The sequence below is a fragment of the Quercus robur genome, chromosome 8 (assembly GCF_932294415.1).
Source record: "Quercus robur chromosome 8, dhQueRobu3.1, whole genome shotgun sequence".
NCBI classification, from domain to species: Eukaryota; Viridiplantae; Streptophyta; class Magnoliopsida; order Fagales; family Fagaceae; genus Quercus; species Quercus robur.
In genome coordinates this window covers 21,867,035-21,886,480 of record NC_065541.1, presented here as the reverse complement: position 1 = coordinate 21,886,480, position 19,446 = coordinate 21,867,035, and the positions used below count along the sequence as shown (strand labels likewise).

General features: G+C 39.3%; 1 protein-coding gene across 1 annotated transcript; it reads right to left on the bottom strand.

Annotated features, from left to right (window-relative positions):
- Positions 1-11,530: 11,530 nt before the first annotated feature.
- LOC126696041 (LRR receptor-like serine/threonine-protein kinase IOS1) lies at positions 11,531-18,087 on the bottom strand. Its single transcript, XM_050392829.1, has 4 exons — positions 17,952-18,087; positions 17,325-17,865; positions 16,712-17,208; positions 11,531-12,006 (listed from the first exon to the last, which is right to left on the bottom strand). Exons 1-4 carry the CDS (start codon positions 18,085-18,087, stop codon positions 11,531-11,533), a joined length of 1,650 nt encoding a protein of 549 aa, XP_050248786.1.
- Positions 18,088-19,446: the final 1,359 nt, after the last annotated feature.

The following is a 19,446-nucleotide window of genomic DNA, read 5'->3' as shown; positions in this document are numbered from 1 at the left end:
GCCAAAAGAAAATAATCAGATGGGTGACAAATTTTAGCTTTTGCAATTTTATTTTAATAATTATTTATTTTTTTATAACATTGCATATATAGAAATTTAATTCTTAGATTTTGTTAATAATTGTTTATTAAATAATATGTTTTTGGTGGACAAAACTACATATTTTGCAAAGAAAATAACCTTAATAGATTATCAACAACAATTAATTTTTTAGTTTTCTTAATTGGTCCAATTAATTATTGTTAAGTTTTATTAATCTTTTAGTTACGTTTTTCTATGTTTTGAATTATAGGCAGAAAGAAAAAATAAGGTTTGAGAAAGTTTGTCTAAAACTAAAAGAATAAGTTTCAAATTCTATATTCTTTTTAATGATTCACAAAATGTTATAAATAACTTTTGTTAAAAATGAATATTTTCGTTGACTTGCCTTTTGAATTTCTGAGAAAAATGGTATTATTTACATTTTGGTACAAAAAAAATTTATATTTATGATTTATAATTGTTCCTATATTACATTTATGATTATTCCTATAGATTATGAAATATATTACTCATTATTAAATTAGTTTAAACTGTAAAAAAAAATTTAAAAACTACCATAAAAATAATTATCACGCGCAACATGCGGGTTTGCGGCTAGTATAGTTTAATGGGTAGTACTATTAGCATAAACCATCAGTACAATTTTTTTGTTCTTTTTTATTGGCAATTACACACACACCCAAAAACCATTGGTACAATCTTCCTTTATCATTATAGTGCAGTAACACTACAACACAAATTTTTTCACAACAAATTTCACAATTGCTGAGTTGGTCAACTGTGAGTAGTAGACACAATATTCATGGATCCACCACTTTTTTTCCATCACTCACAGCTGACCAACTCAAAAATTGTGAAATTTATTGTCAAAAAATTGGTGTATGTAGCATTACTGATTATAGTGTTTCACTTGCCCAATGTGTGAGAAGCAAGCATCAAGGTTTTATTCTTCTCTTTGTTTTTTCTTTATTCCATAATACTGCTTTTTACCTATCAAAAAAAAAAAAAAAAAAAAAAAAAACAAATCAAGAGGTATAAGACACCAGGGCAGTATAAATTAACAGCAAATGGTAAAGAAATTTGTAAATCAGGCATCATAATATTGAAAGAAAGTGAGTTTCAAATAAGATACCCAAGATAACCAAGCATTAGGGAGACGCCCCAAACAGTGTTTTCCCTTCCTTTACTGTATGGACTAATGTCAGCTGGCCTAAATGGCCCAATACCATGTTTTTTTGAAATTTTTAGCAACAGAGCACTGTTTCGGAAATAATTTGGGATCTACCACTTTTTGTGGTACTCGAGCTTGGTGAGCTCGAGTACCACATTTTTCCATTCCACCGTCGCCCTATATTCAAGGAGCCCTATAGTGGCGTTTTTAAGCCCTATAGTGACATTTTCGGGCCCTATAGCGGCGTTTTCCTGCAAAATTTTTTTTGTAAGTCCCATACCAGGTTCAAGGGGCCCTATAGTGGCGTTTTTAAGCCCTATAGTGACGTTTTCGGTCCCTATAGCGGCGTTTTCCTGCAAAAATTTTTATTAGTCCCCATACCAGGTTCAAGGGGCCCTATAGTGGCGTTTTTAAGCCCTATAGTGGCATTTTCGGTCCCTATAGCGGCGTTTTCCTGCAAAATTTTTTTATAAGTCCCCATAGTTCAAGGGGCCCTATAGTGGCGTTTTTAAGCCCTATAGTGACATTTTCGGGCAACTGTTTTTTTTTTTTTTTTTTTTTGAGAAGATGTTGACCAATGAAAAGATGGTACTCGAGCTCACCAAGCTCGAGTACCACAAAAAGTGGTAGATCCCAAATTATTTCCGAAACAGTGCTCTGTTGCTAAAAATTTCAAAAAAACATGGTATTGGGCCATTTTGGCCAATGTCAGCTTTTGCCTACAGTAAAGCAAACACAGAAAAAATAGTTCAAACTACATTCAAGTTAAACACTAGCTGTTAAGGTTCTTGTGCATCATCAACAGTCCATCACAGGAATCACAATTCACCATAATACATATTGTCGAAGTCATGTACAGACATGCTTTCGAATGACCAAATCCAGTGCTTAAACAAATGAAATGACAATGTGGTTATAATAAGGCCAGATGCAGCATCGTCTTAATATACATTCAGATACAAAAGTGGGCTACATGTGTTTTGGTTGTAATTTATAAGTTGAATATGGTGGTGTATATTCAAAAGGGCCTAACTATGTTATTTAGGATATTGAATATAGTGTTGTGTGTGATTTATAGAGTAGCAATGGTTGTAGTAATTAAAAATTGGTTTTTCATTGTCTTTTAAGTTAATAAAAACCTTACATCTACTTTTTTTTTTCAAAAAACCTTTACGTATTTTTTTAACGTAAATCTTTACATATACCTTAATAAGCAAACCCTATACATTTCATTTTCTTAGATGCATAAAAAAAAGACATTTATTCCATAATAATAGTGGCTAATTAGTTTTTTCATGTTCTCATTTAAAACGTTTCTTACTATTATCATATTTTACTGGTTGTTGATTTTCATAATAGTAGCATTAAATGAGAGTTAAATTCTTTGAACCTTTCATTAGATTTTAAAAGTCATGGTGTGTGAAGAATATAAGCATTTAGGGATTTTTTTAAAAAAAATAATGTTAAATGAAATGTCAAAAAAAAAAAAGATTTTGAAAATTTTGATCTTTATTTCTTATATATTTCTATTATTACTCAAGAACGTTTTCCTTTTAGTTCTGATAATAATATGTGTGGGGGTCAGCCAATCAATAGGCCCATTAAGGTCAGGATCGTTGGGCCTGTGGCCCATCCGAGGACGCATATCCGTCTGAGGAGGTTAAGTCAGGTCATAAGGGTAATTACCGAGGGAGGGTGGTAGTCGATATCACGAAAGTAGAGTTACGTGTTTGTCCGAGGACGCCATACTCCTCGGCAGTTTGCGTCCGAGGATGATTATGACGCGGTCTTGATACAACCAGACCTCAGAATTACGTCACCATTGAAGATGGGATAACAGACCAAGGGTAAGAAAGAAAAGGCAAACAAATATCTATAACTACAGCTGCCTCCGCATTAATTATCTCTCAACCAACTCTCTGGCCGCATTAATGTGGAAGTGATACCTGAACAGTAAAGAGGCAGCCTTACAGCTGCCCATAGGAAGTTCCAGGAGGTGCTAGATGGGACAGAAAGAAATCTCCCAAACCCAACCTACACGTGTGTGGTGAGGATGGAACAGAGAGGGAGATATATAAACTGAAAGAAGAACATGCACGGGAGGAGGTGAAAAACGGAAGAGAAAAAGAAAAGAACGTATGAACTGAGTAAGAAGAACACCTAAAGAAAAAGAGTTGTATCTATTATCAAAAGAAAACGATCGTTGTGTCTGCTTTGAGCCTTGAATATACGCGAGGGCGAACCTTTTCATTCCACAAAAGTTAATCTAGTTCTTAACACCCACGCTCTACAAATTATATTGTTTGGGCCTATTTACGAGCGAGCCTAGTATCGTTTTGGGTCGTTACAAATCGTGTTCTTACAATTGGCGCCGTCTGTGGGGAGAGCTTGTATTAACTTGAAAGACTTCCGGTGCAAGGTTTTTGATGGAGGAGGCAGTTCCACACCACTACGCGACGGGACCGCATCAGGAGGATGCCAACCCGCACCAGGCAAAGTCAAGGGGCTCTCAGCATGGTGACCCCCGTAGGAGTCCCGAACGGAGAGAGGGCCATAAGGGGAGTGTTCGTACAACTCATACTACCAGAAGCCACTCTCGTGGGAAGAGTCACATTTCCCATGCAGAGCATGATGGGAATCTGCAACGTGAGATTGCCGATTTGAAGAGAGAGTTGCGCCGTGCCCGGCGGGAGCGCTCCCCACCTTGCTCTGAACCATCATCTGAGGAGTCGGATGAGGCTAGTTATAGGCGGAGGTCGAGAACTCCGCCAAGCAAGACTTTCTCCTATGAGGAGGAGCATCGCCATCGACGTAAGCATAGAGGCTCACCTAGCAGGGGATTGGGTAACGATGCCATGAACAAAGCCTTAAGTCAAATTTCCCAGTCGCCTTTTACGAGAAACATAGACGATGCGATTCATCCTCGGCGATTCCATCAGCCCACGTTTTCTCTGTATGATGGCCAATCAGACCCGGTAGAGCATGTAAGCTATTTCAGCCAGAAAATGGCTATCTACTCCAGGGACAAGGCTTTGATGTGCAAAGTTTTTCCATCGAGTTTGGGTCCAACGACGATGAGGTGGTTCAACGGCTTGAGAGCCAATTCTGTTGAGTCTTTCAAAGCACTGACTCAGGCTTTTGGTGCTCGCTTTATCACATGCAGTAGGACTCCTCGGCCTTTGAGATCTTTGCTGGCTCTGTCTATGCGAGAGGGCGAGACACTCAAGAACGATGCTGTGGCCATAACCACTTTCAAAGCTGGCCTCCCAGCTGATCACAATCTAAGGAAATCCCTGACGGGTAAACCTGTCACCAGTGTGCACCAACTGATGGACAGGATAGATAAGTACAGAACGGTAGAGGAAGATCAACTTCAGGGAAAAGAAAAGGCCAAAGTGATCCTTCAGGAGAGGAGGGATTTCAGGTCGGATCGTTATAACAGCAACCGACCCCAGAGGGATTTTGTTGGGCAGTCGGGTTCGGCGGACGCCCAGATGGTTAATGCAATATTTCGAGAGCCAGTACAGCAGGTATTGGAGAAAATAAGGAACGAGCCATTCTTCAAATGGCCGAACAAGATGGCGGGAGAGCCTAGGAAACGCAACCCAAGCTTATACTGCCACTATCATCAGGATCATGGGCACACGACGGATAATTGCAGGAATTTATGGGATCACTTGGAATAGTTGGTCCGTGAAGGGAAATTAAAACAACTCTTGCATCACTCCAGTGGAAGGGCGAGCCAAGCAGGTTCAGAGATGCGTGGGGACGCTTCATCAAGACTCCCTCTGGGTACGATTAACGTCATCTTTGCTGCCCCGGGAAGGACTGGGTCTTGCCCCTTTAGGGTATTGTCGGTGTGCCGATCCCCGGCCGTGGATCATTCCCAAGCAGTGAAGAGAGCCAGGGTGCATGTCCCCCTAATTCTGGGCTTTTTAGATGAGGACATGGTTAGGACTATGCAGCCCCATAAAGATGCTTTGGTGGTAACGTTGAGAATTGGCGGGTACGATGTCAGAAGGGTGATGGTTGATCATGGTAGCGCTGTGGATGTAATGTATCCCGACTTATACAAGGGGCTAGGCTTGAAATCAGAGGACTTGACAACCTACAACTCTCCTTTGGTAAGTTTTGAGGGAAGGTTGGTCGCTTCCAAAGGACTGATCAGGCTGCCTGTGCAAGCAGGTATGGACGTGGTGGAGGTGGACTTTATTGTCGTAGATGTTTTTTCTCCGTACACGGCTATTATGGGCAGACCTTGGCTTCACACCCTTAAAGCAGTCTCATCTACTCTGCATCAGAAAGTGAAGTACCCATCCGGAGACCAAGTGTTGGAAATAGTAAGGAGTCAGGCGACTGCTCGGTAATGCCTAGTAGCGGCGATACAGCATCGGCCAGAGGCAGAAACCTCGGCTACGGCCGACAATGAGTTATAGCCATTAAAGTCCCCAGTATCAGGCTTGGAGGTACCAGCCGATGGGGTAGAGTGCGAAGATTTGGAGAAGGTGGTTGTTGCTGGCGATCCGGAAAAGTTCTTCCAGGTTGGGGCTAAATTGCCTTTGCAAGAGAAGGCGAGGTTGCTGGAATTCCTCCGAGCCAATGTGGACGTTTTCGCATGGAACCCGTATGAAGCCCCGGGGGTGGACCCGAACTTCATTTGTCATCGACTCAACGTAAACCCCGCCGTTGCACCCAAGAGGCAACCTCCTCGGCGACCATCGAAGGAACACGCCGAGGCGGTTAGAAGCGAAGTTGCCAAGCTCAAACAGGCTGGGGCTATCAAGGAAGTTTTTTATCCTCAGTGGTTGGCCTATACAGTGGTAGTAAAAAAGAAGACTGGAAAATGGCGGGTGTGCGTGGACTTCATGGATCTTAATAAGGCTTGCCACAAGGATCCATTCCCCATGCCGAAGATTGACCAGTTGGTGGACGCGACCGTGGGTCACCCAAGGATGAGTTTCCTGGATGCCTTCCAAGGGTATCACCAAATACCGCTGGCCGCCGACGATCAGGAAAAGACTGCTTTTGTGACCCCGATTGGGAACTACCATTACAAAGTGATGCCCTTCAGCTTGAAAAACGCTGGATCTACCTACCAACGCATGATGACAAAAATGTTTGAACCGCAACTGGGTAGAAGTATTGAAGTTTATATCGATAATATGGTTGTGAAAATTAAAGTGGTGTCCGAACACGTGGAGGACCTCACGAGTATCTTCGGGATACTGAGAAAACATAAGTTGCGCTTGAATGCTTCAAAGTGCTCCTTTGGTGTAGGTTCCGGGAAGTTCTTGGGATACATGGTGACCCATAGAGGAATTGAGGTGAACCCAGACCAGATTAGGGCCATTAACGATTTGCAAGCACCTCGGAATCCAAAAGAAGTGCAGAAACTGACTGGGATGACTGTTGCGTTGAATCGGTTCATCTCCAGGTCGGTTGAGAGGTGTCGTCCTTTTTTCCGCCTATTACATAAGTGGCAAGGATTTGAATGGACCACGGAGTGTGCTGAAGCGTTCCAGCAGTTGAAAGAATACCTGTCCAGGCCACCTATCATGTCTAGCCCTGAGGTGGATGAGGTATTGTTTGCTTATCTGGCGGTAGCCCTTCATGCAGTTAGTTTCGTCTTGATACGAGAAGACAATGGCGTCCAAAGGCCAGTTTATTACGTAAGCAAATCCCTCCATGAGGCCGAGGTGAGATATTTGTCATTAGAAAAGGCCATATTGGCGGTCGTCCATGCAACGCGCAAACTTCCGCACTACTTTCAGGCCCATACCGTGGTTATCTTGATCCAACTGCCTCTCAAGTCCATACTCAGAAGTGCTGACTACACCGGAAGAATTGCTAAGTGGGGCACGATTCTGAGTGCTTTCGATATCAAATACATGCCTCGCACCTCTGTGAAAGGTCAAGTCCTTGCCGATCTGGTGGCTGAGTTCGCGGAATGCCCAAAAGAAGTTAATGTGAATCAAGGTCACATGGATGAAAAATCGGTTGGCCTAATATCCGCACAAGGTGGGTCCTTTTGGAGGGTGTACGTGGATGGGGCCGCAAACCAACGGGGAGCAGGATTGGGATTGGTGTTGATATCCCCCGAGGACGTCATCATCGAGAAGTCGTTAAGATTAGGGTTCTCGGCTACTAACAACGAATCAGAATACGAAGCTTTGGTAATGGGAATGAGTATGGTCCGGAAAATGGGTGGAAAGGCGGTGAAATTATTCTCAGATTCGAGATTGGTAGTCGGCCAGGTGAGAGGAGAGTTGGAGGCCCGAGACCCAAGGATGCAAGGGTATCTGGACCGGGTTAGGCATCTACAAACGAAGTTTGAGTCTTTCAACTTATCGCATATTCCTTGAGGTGAAAATACCCACGCTGATTCCTTGGCAACCCTTGCCACCTCCTCAGTACGAAATTTTCCTCGTGTGATTATCGTTGAAGACCTGTGTGCCCCCATTTCACCAGAAAAGGAGGTTTGCCAAATCAATCAAACCAGTCTGTCGCCAAACTGGATGGATCCCATAGTAAAATTTCTTGAAAGTGACGTATTGCCCGAAGACAAAGTGGAAGCTGAGAAAGTACGAAGGAAAGCTCCTCGGTACTGGTTATCTGAGGATAAAAAGTTATACAAACGGTCCTTCTCTGGGCCATATCTGCTCTGTGTGCCTCCTGAGACAGCCGAGTCAATCCTAGAAGAATTGCATGAGGGCATTTGTGGAAGCCATACAGGAGGGAGGTCTCTATCATGTCGAGCCATCACACAAGGATATTGGTGGCCAAATATGCGAAAGGAAGCGCAGGAGTACGTTAGGAAATGCGATCAGTGTCAAAGATATGCTCCAAATATCCATCAACCGGGAGGAGTTCTTAACCCTCTCTCTAGCCCTTGGCCTTTTGCCCAATGGGGGCTGGACATTGTCGGCCCTTTTCCCAAAGCCATAGGAAACAAGAAGTACCTACTGGTCGGCACAGACTACTTCACTAAATGGGTCGAAGCTGAACCCTTGGCGAACATCAGAGATGTAGATGTGAAGAAGTTTGTTTGGAGGAACATTGTTACGCAATTTGGAATTCCCCGCGCTCTTGTCTCAGATAACGGACTCCAATTTGATAGCAATGCCTTTAGGGAATATTGTTCAGAGCTGGGTATAAGAAACAGATATTCCACTCCGGCTTATCCACAAGGCAACGGGCAGGCTGAAGCCGTTAACAAAGTAATAGTCAATGAGCTTAAGAAGAGACTGGATGACGCAAAAGGAAAGTGGGTGGAAGAATTGCCACATGTGCTTTGGACGTATCGGACCACACCCCGACGTTCAACGGGGGAAACTCCCTTTTCCATGACCTATGGGGCCGAGGCCGTCATTCCCCTGGAAACTGGATTCCCAACATTAAGGACCAGTACATTCTCTTCGGATAGTAATGATGCGAGGTTGGAGAAAAGTTTGGACCTAATTGAAGAACGAAGGGAGAGCACGATGGTTCAACTAGCTTACTACCAACATAAACTCAAGCAGGGCTATGATAGTAATGTGAAGATGAGGCCGTTAGCCATAGGAGATCTGGTGCTGAGGAAAGTTCTAGTGGCCACCAAGAGTCCAAATTGGGGAAAACTGGGACCTAATTAGGAAGGGCCATATCGGATCACTTCTGTAGCGGGAATAGGAGCCTATTATCTGGAAGACCTGGATGAAAAAGCTGTACTTCATCCTTGGAATGTAAATAACCTCAAGAGGTATTATTATTAATAAAAGTATTTTAATTCAAATATTTCTTTTAATTTACGTCCACCATACACCCTGCGCTCCTACATCCTATTGCGTATATTGAAATGTTAAACAGAAACTAAGTTATGTCAGGTCCTCGGACCACAAAATTGGTGGAAATTAACGTCCTATTACGTATATTGAAATGTTAAACAGAAACTAAGTTATGTCAGATCCTCGGACCACAAACTTTGTGGAAATTAACGTCCTATGATGTATATTGAAATGTTAAACAGAAACTAAGTTATGTCAGGTCCTCGGACCATAAACTTTGTGGAAATTAACGTCCTATGATGTATATTGAAATGTTAAACAGAAACTAAGTTATGTCAGGTCCTCGGACCACAAACTTTGTAGAAATTAAAGTCCTATGATGTATATTGAAATGTTAAACAGAAACTAAGTTATGTTAGGTCCTCGGATCACAAACTTTGTGGAAATTAACGTCCTATGATGTATATTGAAATGTTAAACAGAAACTAAGTTATGTCAGGTCCTCGGACCACAAACTTGGTGGAAATTAACGTCCTATGATGTATATTGAAATGTTAAACAGAAACTAAGTTATGTCAGGTCCTCGGACCACAAACTTGGTGGAAATTAACGTCCTATGATGTGTATCAAAGTATTGAACAGTAACTGAGTGGTGATAAATCTTCTGATCACAAACTTAATGGGAAGCGACGCCTTGTAACACTCATTGGGGAATTAAAGAGAGATCTATGGATGTAAGTTGGCGTACAATCAAGTACTGAAGGCATGATTTTATTTAGTTTATGAACTTTCGTAGAGAATTACAATTGATTGGAAAGAATACGTGCATATCTAAAACGTCTCCCTAAGACCCTACTGTATTAATGCTTATTGCCTATTGCTCATTATCAATTGACGACATGTGTGAGTAAAATTGCCCCATACAAGCAAAGGGTAGTTGAAATGAACCTATCCAAATCACGATAACACAGTGAACGAGTACAAAAATAACATAAAACAGTAAGAGCGGTAAGAAAATGAGCAAGGAAGTCCCCTACTAAATGTATAGTTAAACTACAAAACAAGTTCTACTTTTTCAATTTCAATTGGATCTTTGGGTTCCGACCGGCGGATATGTCTGCCTCCGAAGTGGTGATTCCCTCTTTGGCTTTGGTAACGCCCCCAGTTGGTAAAACTGTGGATTCCAAATCCTGTTGAAAACCTTGGGAGGCCGTCTCTGCCTCTGAGGCGATGGTGGTCTTGTCTGGGGAGGCTCCTAGAGGGGCAAGCCCCCCTTTAGCTAATTCCTGCTGGCCAGGGGAAGGAAAACTGTGAGGCGAAACCTCCTCGTTGAGGTTAATAACTAAAGAAGGAGCATCAGCCCGATAAGGTAGAAGAACTGAGGGGCGGATCGCCTCGGGATAGAATACGTTCTCTGGCTTACGTAACTCGGATGAGGCTTCAACCCCAACACGGTTAAGAGCCTCACTCCAGGTTCTTGCGCAGTAGATACGGCATACCGCTGGAACCTCGGCTCTCAAAGCCTTCTCAGTTTCAGCTATACCAACCTCGTAGCCTCTCTGCTCAGCTTCGTTCATTGCCTGTTCGGCATCGATTTTTGCTTTCTCGGCTTTCTCCTTGGACTTTTCAGCTCGCTCCCTTAGCTTTTGAGTTTCCTCTAAGTGCTTCCTAAGAACTAGGACTTGCTCCTGAGTCTTCTTTAACTCGGCATTCGCTTCACGCAGAAGTTTCCCTTGGTCCTCGGCCTGCTTTTGGTAGCCTTCTAATGCCGACTCGGCGCTCTTGCGAGCTTGCTCTTCGACCTGTAACTTTTTCCTTGCATCGGCCAAGCCCTGTTCAAATTTGGACAACGTCTGCACAACTGTTGTGCGTCTTCTTCTTTCATTATCTAGCTGATCGGAACAGGTGTTGAGCATCTCATCTAGCTTGAAAGTATTTTGGATGATCTGTAGGAAAAAGGTTAACGCTATAATCAATGAAAAGTGCATATTGGTGAGTGACAGTCACAGAATGAAAAAGGTAAGAGTTAGCTCCTTACCATGCCCAAATATCGTTTGTTGTCGAGGACGAGTTCATTCTTCCTCATATTCTTTATTTCGGCCATATCTTTTGGGAGCAATAAGGCTTCCTCTATGGCCGAGGCTATGTGACACCCTATGCCGCCATTAAAGTCCCTTATAGATGCATCATCTCGCAGGGGCTCCCCACCGTGCATGGGTGCTAGCAACCATGCTTACGGTTCAGGATGTTGGGAATCAGATTTCTCTTGGCCCCGTGCGGCTTGGTGCTTGGTTTTCTGCTGCTTTGCAGCTCGTTGGGCACCGTCCTCACAAGTTGGACGAGACTTGCTCGTGTCTGCCACCTCCTTGTCCGTTTGTTCCCTGTGCCTTTTCTGCTTGGCAGCGTTAGGAAGCGCTGGCTGTGGTGATGGCCGAGGAGGTTGACGAGGAGCAGGAGGAGGAGACCTAGCGGGAAGAGATGAAGCCTAGGATGGTATTGATTTTACAGGCGCGCTCTTTCCCGGCTGACCTTCCATTAGCTCCAGCAAGATTTTTTAGGGTTTTCTTTGTATCCCCATCTCGGCAGGATCTTCCTCAGGGCTTATGGGTTGATCAAAAATCCCGAAATCGTCCGAGGACTCAGAGACTGCTACGATCTTTTTCTCGCCTTTCTTCTTTTCCTTTCTCCCTTTTACTTCCTTTTCCCTAAGGGTAGGTAGGGATGAAGAAGTTCCTGCCGGGACGCTGGCTACGAAAAGAAGCTCTGTGCGAGATGTGTACTGAGGAAGCGGAATACCCTCTGGAACAATGAACCCTTCATAGGCAACACTGATACGGTGAAGCCGAGGATCGCGAGCTCTAATCACGCACTTCGGCGCCTGAAAAGCAAAGGAAATGGGGGTATAGCCGAGAATTAAGTGCGCTGCCCGGAGCTGACCGTCAGCCTCGTTCACGTATATTTCGGCTTTCAGCAACTTATCCAGGTTCGCCTTGTTGACTAACTTAAGATTGGGTTTTGTGTAGCGTCTATCTGCAAAACCGTTGAATCGAGAGTGAAAATTGTTGGAGACAAAAATAATTAAAAAGAAAAAAGTAAACGAAATGTGCTCGTGAACTAAATATTATAGATCTATGACTACGCGCCCACCTGGTGTTCCCTCTACTGTCGGGCAAGATAGACCATCGTGCCATTCCCCAAAGAGAATAAGGAAATCTTCCTTTAGGTTCTTGTTTGAAGTGGGAAGGCACTGAATCAACCTTACCTCAGGATATCTAGACCTGAGATAATACCCCTGGCCGGTTAAGTGATGGAGGTTGTACACCCAATTCACATCATGATGGGTTAACTTTAGGTCCATTCTCTTATTCAGAGCATCTATACTACCCAGGACCCTAAACATGTTTGGAGCACACTGGGTGGGGGATAGTCTAAAGAAGTTGAGGTAGCTCCTAGTGATACTATCCATAGGGATAGTCATCCCGCTCTCTATAAAGGCAATCATGGGAATAACTACTTCCCCAGTTTGTATGGCATCAGCCCATTCCTCTTGGGCTGCGTACCTCATCCCTACCGTTGAGGGGATTTTATACTTAGAGCGAAAGTTTCTAATACCTTCCTCGGATTCAACGAGACATCGAAATGGATTCTTTTGTTTCCCCATTTTTCTAAAAGACTTGTAGAAAAGACTGTTGGGTTTGAAATAAAAGTGGTAAAAACTTCGAGAAGACTTACAGGTTCAAAGGAAGGACCTCGGACAAAGTACGATTATTTGTAGTCGCCAGGAAAATAACGAAAATAGAGAAAGGCAGGTTCAATGTATGAACTCTGGAACCACGTAATCATTGAAGGTGAGGTACAGGGTTAATTTGAGAACGCTTTTATAGTCATATGAAGGTTGTGAGCGATAAAGTTCCCGCTCACAAAACAAGGGAGGCCCTCTGCCGTTTGATTTAAATCTCACCGTCGAACGTGGGAGACAAGGTCGTTGTCAAAATTTAATGCTGCCAAAATCGGGATGCTGAAGCGTCAGGGGCATACCCCAAAACACGCATAGGTACGGGCTTATGACATCAAAATCCACCTTCTCTCCCAAGGAGTCAAAAAGTAGGATTTTGAGGGGCTATTGTGGGGGCCAGCCAATTAATAGGCCCATTAAGGTCAGGATCGTTGGGCCTGTGGCCCATCCGAGGACACATATCCATCCGAGGAGGCCAAGTCAGGTCATATGGGTAATTACCGAGGGAGGGTGGTAGTCGATATCACGAAAGTAGAGTTACGTGTTTGTCCGAGGACGCCATACTCCTCGGCAGTTTGCGTCCGAGGACGATCAGGACGCGGTCTTGATACAACAGACCTCAGAATTACGTCACCATTGAAGATGGGATAATAGACCAAGGGTAAGAAAGAAAAGGCAAACAAATATCTATAACTACAGCTGCCTCCGCATTAATTATCTCTTAACCAACTCTCTGGCCACATTAATGTGGAAGTGATACCTGAACAGTAAGGAGGCAGCCTTACAGCTGCCCATAGGAAGTTCCAGGAGGTGCTAGATGAGACAGAAAGAAATCCCCCGAACCCAACCTACACGTGTGTGGTGAGGATGGAACAGAAAGGGGGATATATAAACTGAAAGAAGAACATGCACGAGAGGAGGTGAAAAACGGAAGAGAAAAAGAAAAGAACGTATGAATTGATTAAGAAGAACACCTAAAGAAAAAGAGCTGTATCTATTATCAAAAGAAAACGATCGTTGTGTTTGCTTTGAGCCTTGAATATACGCGAGGGCGAACCTTTTCATTCCACAAAAGTTAATCTAGTTCTTAACACCCACGCTCTACAAATTATATTGTTTGGGCCTATTTACGAGCGAGCCCAGTATCGTTTTGGATCGTTACAAATCGTGTCCTTACAATATGATTTTCTAGATTAAAGTTTGATTAGTTTCAAGTTTAAATTTTGTATGATTTTATTAACTGTTGATTATATGATTTAATTAAGTGAATTTAACGATTTATTTATTTGCATTGTAAAGTTTATAATAACATTCGTAGGTCATCTTTAATTAATTTTTTACTCCTTTAGCCGTCGGTCTCTTTGTTTTCCAATTAACGGTTACTAATTAATTTATTTAATTGACGTTTGATTTCTTTTACTAATCTCTTTCTCTCCCTCTTTGTTAACATCCTATTCTTTTCCCAAATTTGATGATAATTCTAATGTATTAAATATGCATATTGTAACGTTTATTTTTATTTTTATTTTACTCCATTTTGCTGCCATGAAGTTAGTACATCCATAACTATTAGTTTATTATTTTATGATATGTTTGGTTTGATATTATTATTATTATTATTATTATTATTATAAATTTAGTGTTTCTAAAATAGCATGTGTTTTGTATTCTCTTTTTCTATTAATGCATTGTAACATTTTATGGGAATACTTTATAAGAAAATTGTTTATTCTTTTATTTTTTTTTTTTTATTTGAGTGTTTCTAAATTGATATTTGTTTTGTATTTCATTTTTCCATTGATGCATTGTAACATTTCATGGGAAGACTTTATAAGAACAATTTTTATTTTTCTCCAACCTTTCTCATGCCTTTACCTTTTCATCTCCCCACTATCCTTAACATTAATATCACTTTTCATCTTTCTTTATTTTGTCTCTTCATCTTTGCCTCCCTTACCTTTTCATCTCCCCACTACCCTCAACCTTAATCTCACTATTTATCTTTCCATTCAACTTCCTATATTTTGTCTCTTCATATTCGCACTATCTTCTATAAATTTGTTATTCTCTTTTCCATTCTTTGTATAGTTTTCCATCATAGAAAGGTTGTTTCTCCCTCCCTCTCCCTCTCTCTCTTTCTCTCTCTCTCTCTCTCTCACACACACAATAATTTTTGGAGTTTTTTATTTATTTATTTATTTTTTTATTTTCCTACATCTCTGCTTAAGCTGATAAATTTTTGTGTTTGTTATAACTCTACGTTAGGTTGGTACAATTTAGTTTTGTGTTTTAAATTTTTTTGTTCTCTTTGATTGTTAAATATTATACTATTGCGTTATAAAAAAAAATTAAAAAAGATAATATATAAGAATATAATATATATTATTCTATTACATAATATGATTTGGGTAATTTGGTGTTTATTGTTATATATATTATACTTTTACTTTTTTAATCTTTTCATCTTATGTTATTCAATATTTAAACTCAGTCACATCCTCCATATAATTAAATTATTTATATTTTCGTTTTTTAATTAAAATATAATATTTTATTTAAATTTAAATAAATTAAATTGTACTCACTTTTTTTAACATTTACACTTTCTCAAACCTTTCTATTTCCCTTTACATTTTCATCTCCCCATTACCCTCTCTCTTAATATCACTCTTCATCTATCCCTTTATTTTGTTTCTTCTTATTGTTATCCTTTTTGTATAAATTTGGCATTCTCTTTTCCATTATATGCATAATTTTTCTTCACAAAAAAATTATTTCTCTCTCTTTCTCTCTCAATTTTTTGTGATATATATATATATATATATATTGCATCTTTGCTTTAGGTTGTGAAATTTTTGTGTTTTTTAGAATTCTACTTTAGGTTGATGCGATTTAATTGTGTTTTAGGTTTTTTTTTTTTTTCTTCACTTTGGTTGTTAAATTTTATCATATTGCATTGTAAATAATTAAAGATACTATATAAGAATGTAATATTATAATATTACATAATATGATTTAAATAATTTGGTATTTATTTAGAGATAATTAATTTGGTGTTTATTGTTATATCTTTTATTTTTACTTTTTTTCTTTTCATATTATTTTATTCAACATTATTATTATTATTGTTGTTGAATTAATATATTAGATTTTATATTTTTTAAAAGTCAATATATTAACTTGAAAGAAAATGAAAAACCAACTATTAACCAATAATAACTAAAATAATAATATTATCACGCGCAATGCACGGGTTTATGACTAGTTTATAATAAAAAAAGACACCTACGACTTACAAACATTCTCTTTTTACTCTTAGAGAGACCTGTGATCTATATTGTTTGATTTTTGGCTGGGCTGATATGTGGTTAGAGTGTACAAGATTTAAGCCGAAAAGTACAAACATATTTTCAAGTAAATTATACTTAATAAATGTATCAAAAAAATTATACTTAATAAAAAAAAATTATATATAAATTTTTTTTTAAAAAAAATTCAGGTTAGGGGGTTCAATTGAACCCCCTGAGCATAAAGTACCGCCGCCCATGTCATGGAGAAACAATTTTTTAATGTTCACAATATTTCTTTTCATTTTCTCTTTCTTATCATTACTATTCTTTGAGATACATGAACCGCTTGTGCTTTAGAAATCAAACTAAGACCGATAAAATTTATTGCTTTGGCTTTGAGCTATAGGGGGCTACAAATCTTTTGATGAGGTTAGGACCCTTTGTTCATAGTTTAAACTGTTGTTAACTTCAACCATCCACTCCGTACGTTGACTTGAGGTTTGTTATGGCACCAAGTAATATTTTCGTTCAAGTAAGTAAATCTCTATGTAAACGAGGATATGGCACCACACTGATAGTGAAAACTGAGAAAAGTATGTGTGGAACCAGAAAGTATCTTTTGCAAAAGGCATACCAAGTCACTCGTGTAACAACTCAATAAGTGAATGCCATGTAATTTATAAGTACTTTTTTGTGCATAATAACATACCATCTTGTTGGTCGGTTTCTGATCGTGAGAGATTTTTGACTGTATATATCTCAATTGCATTGATGATTGGTGGAAGTGTTGAATTCTCAGTTTTGACGATAGAGAAAACATATTTTCCTCCTGTCAAGGCCGCTCTGCTGTACACAGTATCCGTCAACAAGTATCTAGGAGAAAGGGGTCCATAAGAGTGCTCTGGACTCTTTGGCTCTTTGGTACCATTTATTGTAATGTTGAATGATCTGGACTCATTGGCTCTTAGCTTTACAACTTCAGCAAAGTGCATGTAGACATAAAATTCAGAATTTGTGTCAGTTGGCTGCCAGTAGAATTCCATGGGAGCACTCTCATTTATTGGTGTAGCAGCAGTACTCATGACAACAGATGGTACCCAGTAAGCATTATGTCTTTCTGAGTTTACTGTCAACGAGGTACTTACAGCTTTCCAATCATTGTAGTCATAGGGTGACCAATAGCGATCATAAACATCATCCTTATACCTAAGTAAACATATATAGTCAGAACAAGCCAGGGGCTAATATAATCCATGTTCAAATTTGAAGGAGAAACTACATACGTGAGTAGCTAGGATGAGATTTTAAATGAAATGACTCACCTGTATCCTTTTTCTGAACCCAAATCAGAGCGAAAGAAGTGCGACAATGATCCAAAATTTGTCACATACGATGAACTGTTTATTGGCCTTAGCTCTAGTGCTGATATAAATGGTGTCCCAAGACCAGTGTTTACAAGACAGACTTGTATGTGATTTAGAGATGGAACATGTATGAGCTCCTTGATTACACTAACGGAAATATTCTCTATTTTGATGGTATCCCACAAATTTGGTCCAAGATGCAGATCAAATTCAGGCAATTTGCCCCGACCACCATAATTCCCATAAAAGAAGGAGAAAATTGCTCGGACAATATATTTAGTGCCTTGTGTAATGTTGTATATGCTGTAACAGTTCCGGATTCCTTCTGGAAAGCTTCTGAGTGTCCACGCTTGTAGTTGTAGGCCATCTTTGAATTCAGGTGGTATGCTCTTACTTACACCAGTGTCAATGTAGGTCACATCAGAAATGTAAATTATGCCTGTTGTGGGCTCTGAATAGCTCGAATTTGCTGCTAGTCCACAATCTATGTTTATGAAGCCTGAGACATACAGAACAATTCCTCAGCTTGTTAACCAGATAACCAAAAATTAATTGAATAATATTCCAGGACTTAGATTATCATACCTGATTGATCCTGAGCTTGAACCAAAAGAATGAGAGCCAAACCACCAAACAATGCAGGGATGAAATTTTTGAACCGCCCCATCACAATGTAAACTTCTTGCTTATTGAAACAATGTGGGCATATCTTTGCTGCCATCTTGTACTTTATACCGACAAAGTACACTACCAAATGAATTAGGATCCGTTTGAATACAGCTTATTTTGCTGAAAATTAAAAATACTGTAGTAAAATAATTTTTAAATGTGTGAATAGTGCTGTGGGATCCATTTTTAATATGTTTTTCTGAATAAAGTGGTTGTGGGTCCTGTAAATAGTGCGTGAATAGTTCTCTCTGTCTCCTGAAACGCATGCATAAAAAAAAATAAATAAAAAAAAAAGAGAAAAAGCAAAACATGAAACGCGCATATGCTGAATCCAACCGTATACTTAGGTCCGGTTTGGATCCACGTTTCATGCGTTGCGTTTTGCATTTTCACTTTTTTTTTTGGATAGCCGATTTTGTTGACATTTTAGCGTGAACATCACGGACTTTCAAATTTCACTTTTCAGCAATTTTTTCATTAAAAATAGGTTCTACGGTATTATTCACACATTTAAAAATTATTTTGCTATAGTATTTTCAATTATTTTGCTACGCTTAATAGTTATTATTATTATTATTTAATTTAAACTAATTTAATGAAAAGTAATGCATTTCATAATCAGATTTATCACAAAATAATTTTTTATTATTGTAAAATTGTTTTATTTAAATTTTGAAACCTTAATTCTACCATAGTTGGTTGACTAATTTTTACATCTCTAAGTCAATTAAACACGTTTTGCATGCTACATGTAAACCTTCTTTTCCATAAGGGTTGAAATAATGTGGGTAATATTTTTTTCTGGAAGTTAAAAAAATTAAAATTCTTATAGGGTCTTGATGTTTTCTAAAAATTAAATTTGGCACTTGTCTTTCAATAATTGTGAAAATTCTAAGCAGTAAATTAGAAGGTAATTCATGTTACATGTTCATGCTTTGATTGTGTAATTGTATGATTGATTTAGGTTGTAATTTATAAGTTGAATATAGTGGTATATATCTAAAAGATCATAACTCTTTGTGATTTATAGAGTAGCGACGGTTGTAGTTATTAAAAATTGGTTTTTCATTGTCTTTTAAGTTAATAAAAACCTCACATATACTTTTTTTTTTTTTCAAAAAAACATATACATATTTTTTTAACATGAATCTTTACATATACCTTAATAAGTAAACTCTATTCATTTCATTTCCTTAGATGAGTAATGCTAGAAATACAAACTTTTTTACATAAAATTTTACAAATTGCCGATATTGTGAGTGGTTATTAGTAAATGAAAAAGTGATGTTAATGGTGAGCCTAGATGAAAACCAATAAGAAACTGGCCACATCAACAGTTTGTAAAAATATTGTAAAATAATTTGTAACTGTAGTATTACTCTTCCTTAGATGCATAAAAAAGACATCTATT

What these genes read in the sequence shown, in the direction of transcription:
- LOC126696041 (XM_050392829.1), bottom strand. Translation starts at nt 18,087, where the DNA reads ATGGCAGCAAAGATATGCCCACATTGTTTCAATAAGCAAGAAGTTTAC. An exon ending in TCAAGCTCAGGATCAATCAG is followed by an intron (nt 17,866 to 17,951) that starts GTATGATAATCT and finishes TGTATGTCTCAG; the next exon opens with GCTTCATAAACATAGATTGT. An exon ending in GGTTCAGAAAAAGGATACAG is followed by an intron (nt 17,209 to 17,324) that starts GTGAGTCATTTC and finishes ATGTTTACTTAG; the next exon opens with GTATAAGGATGATGTTTATG.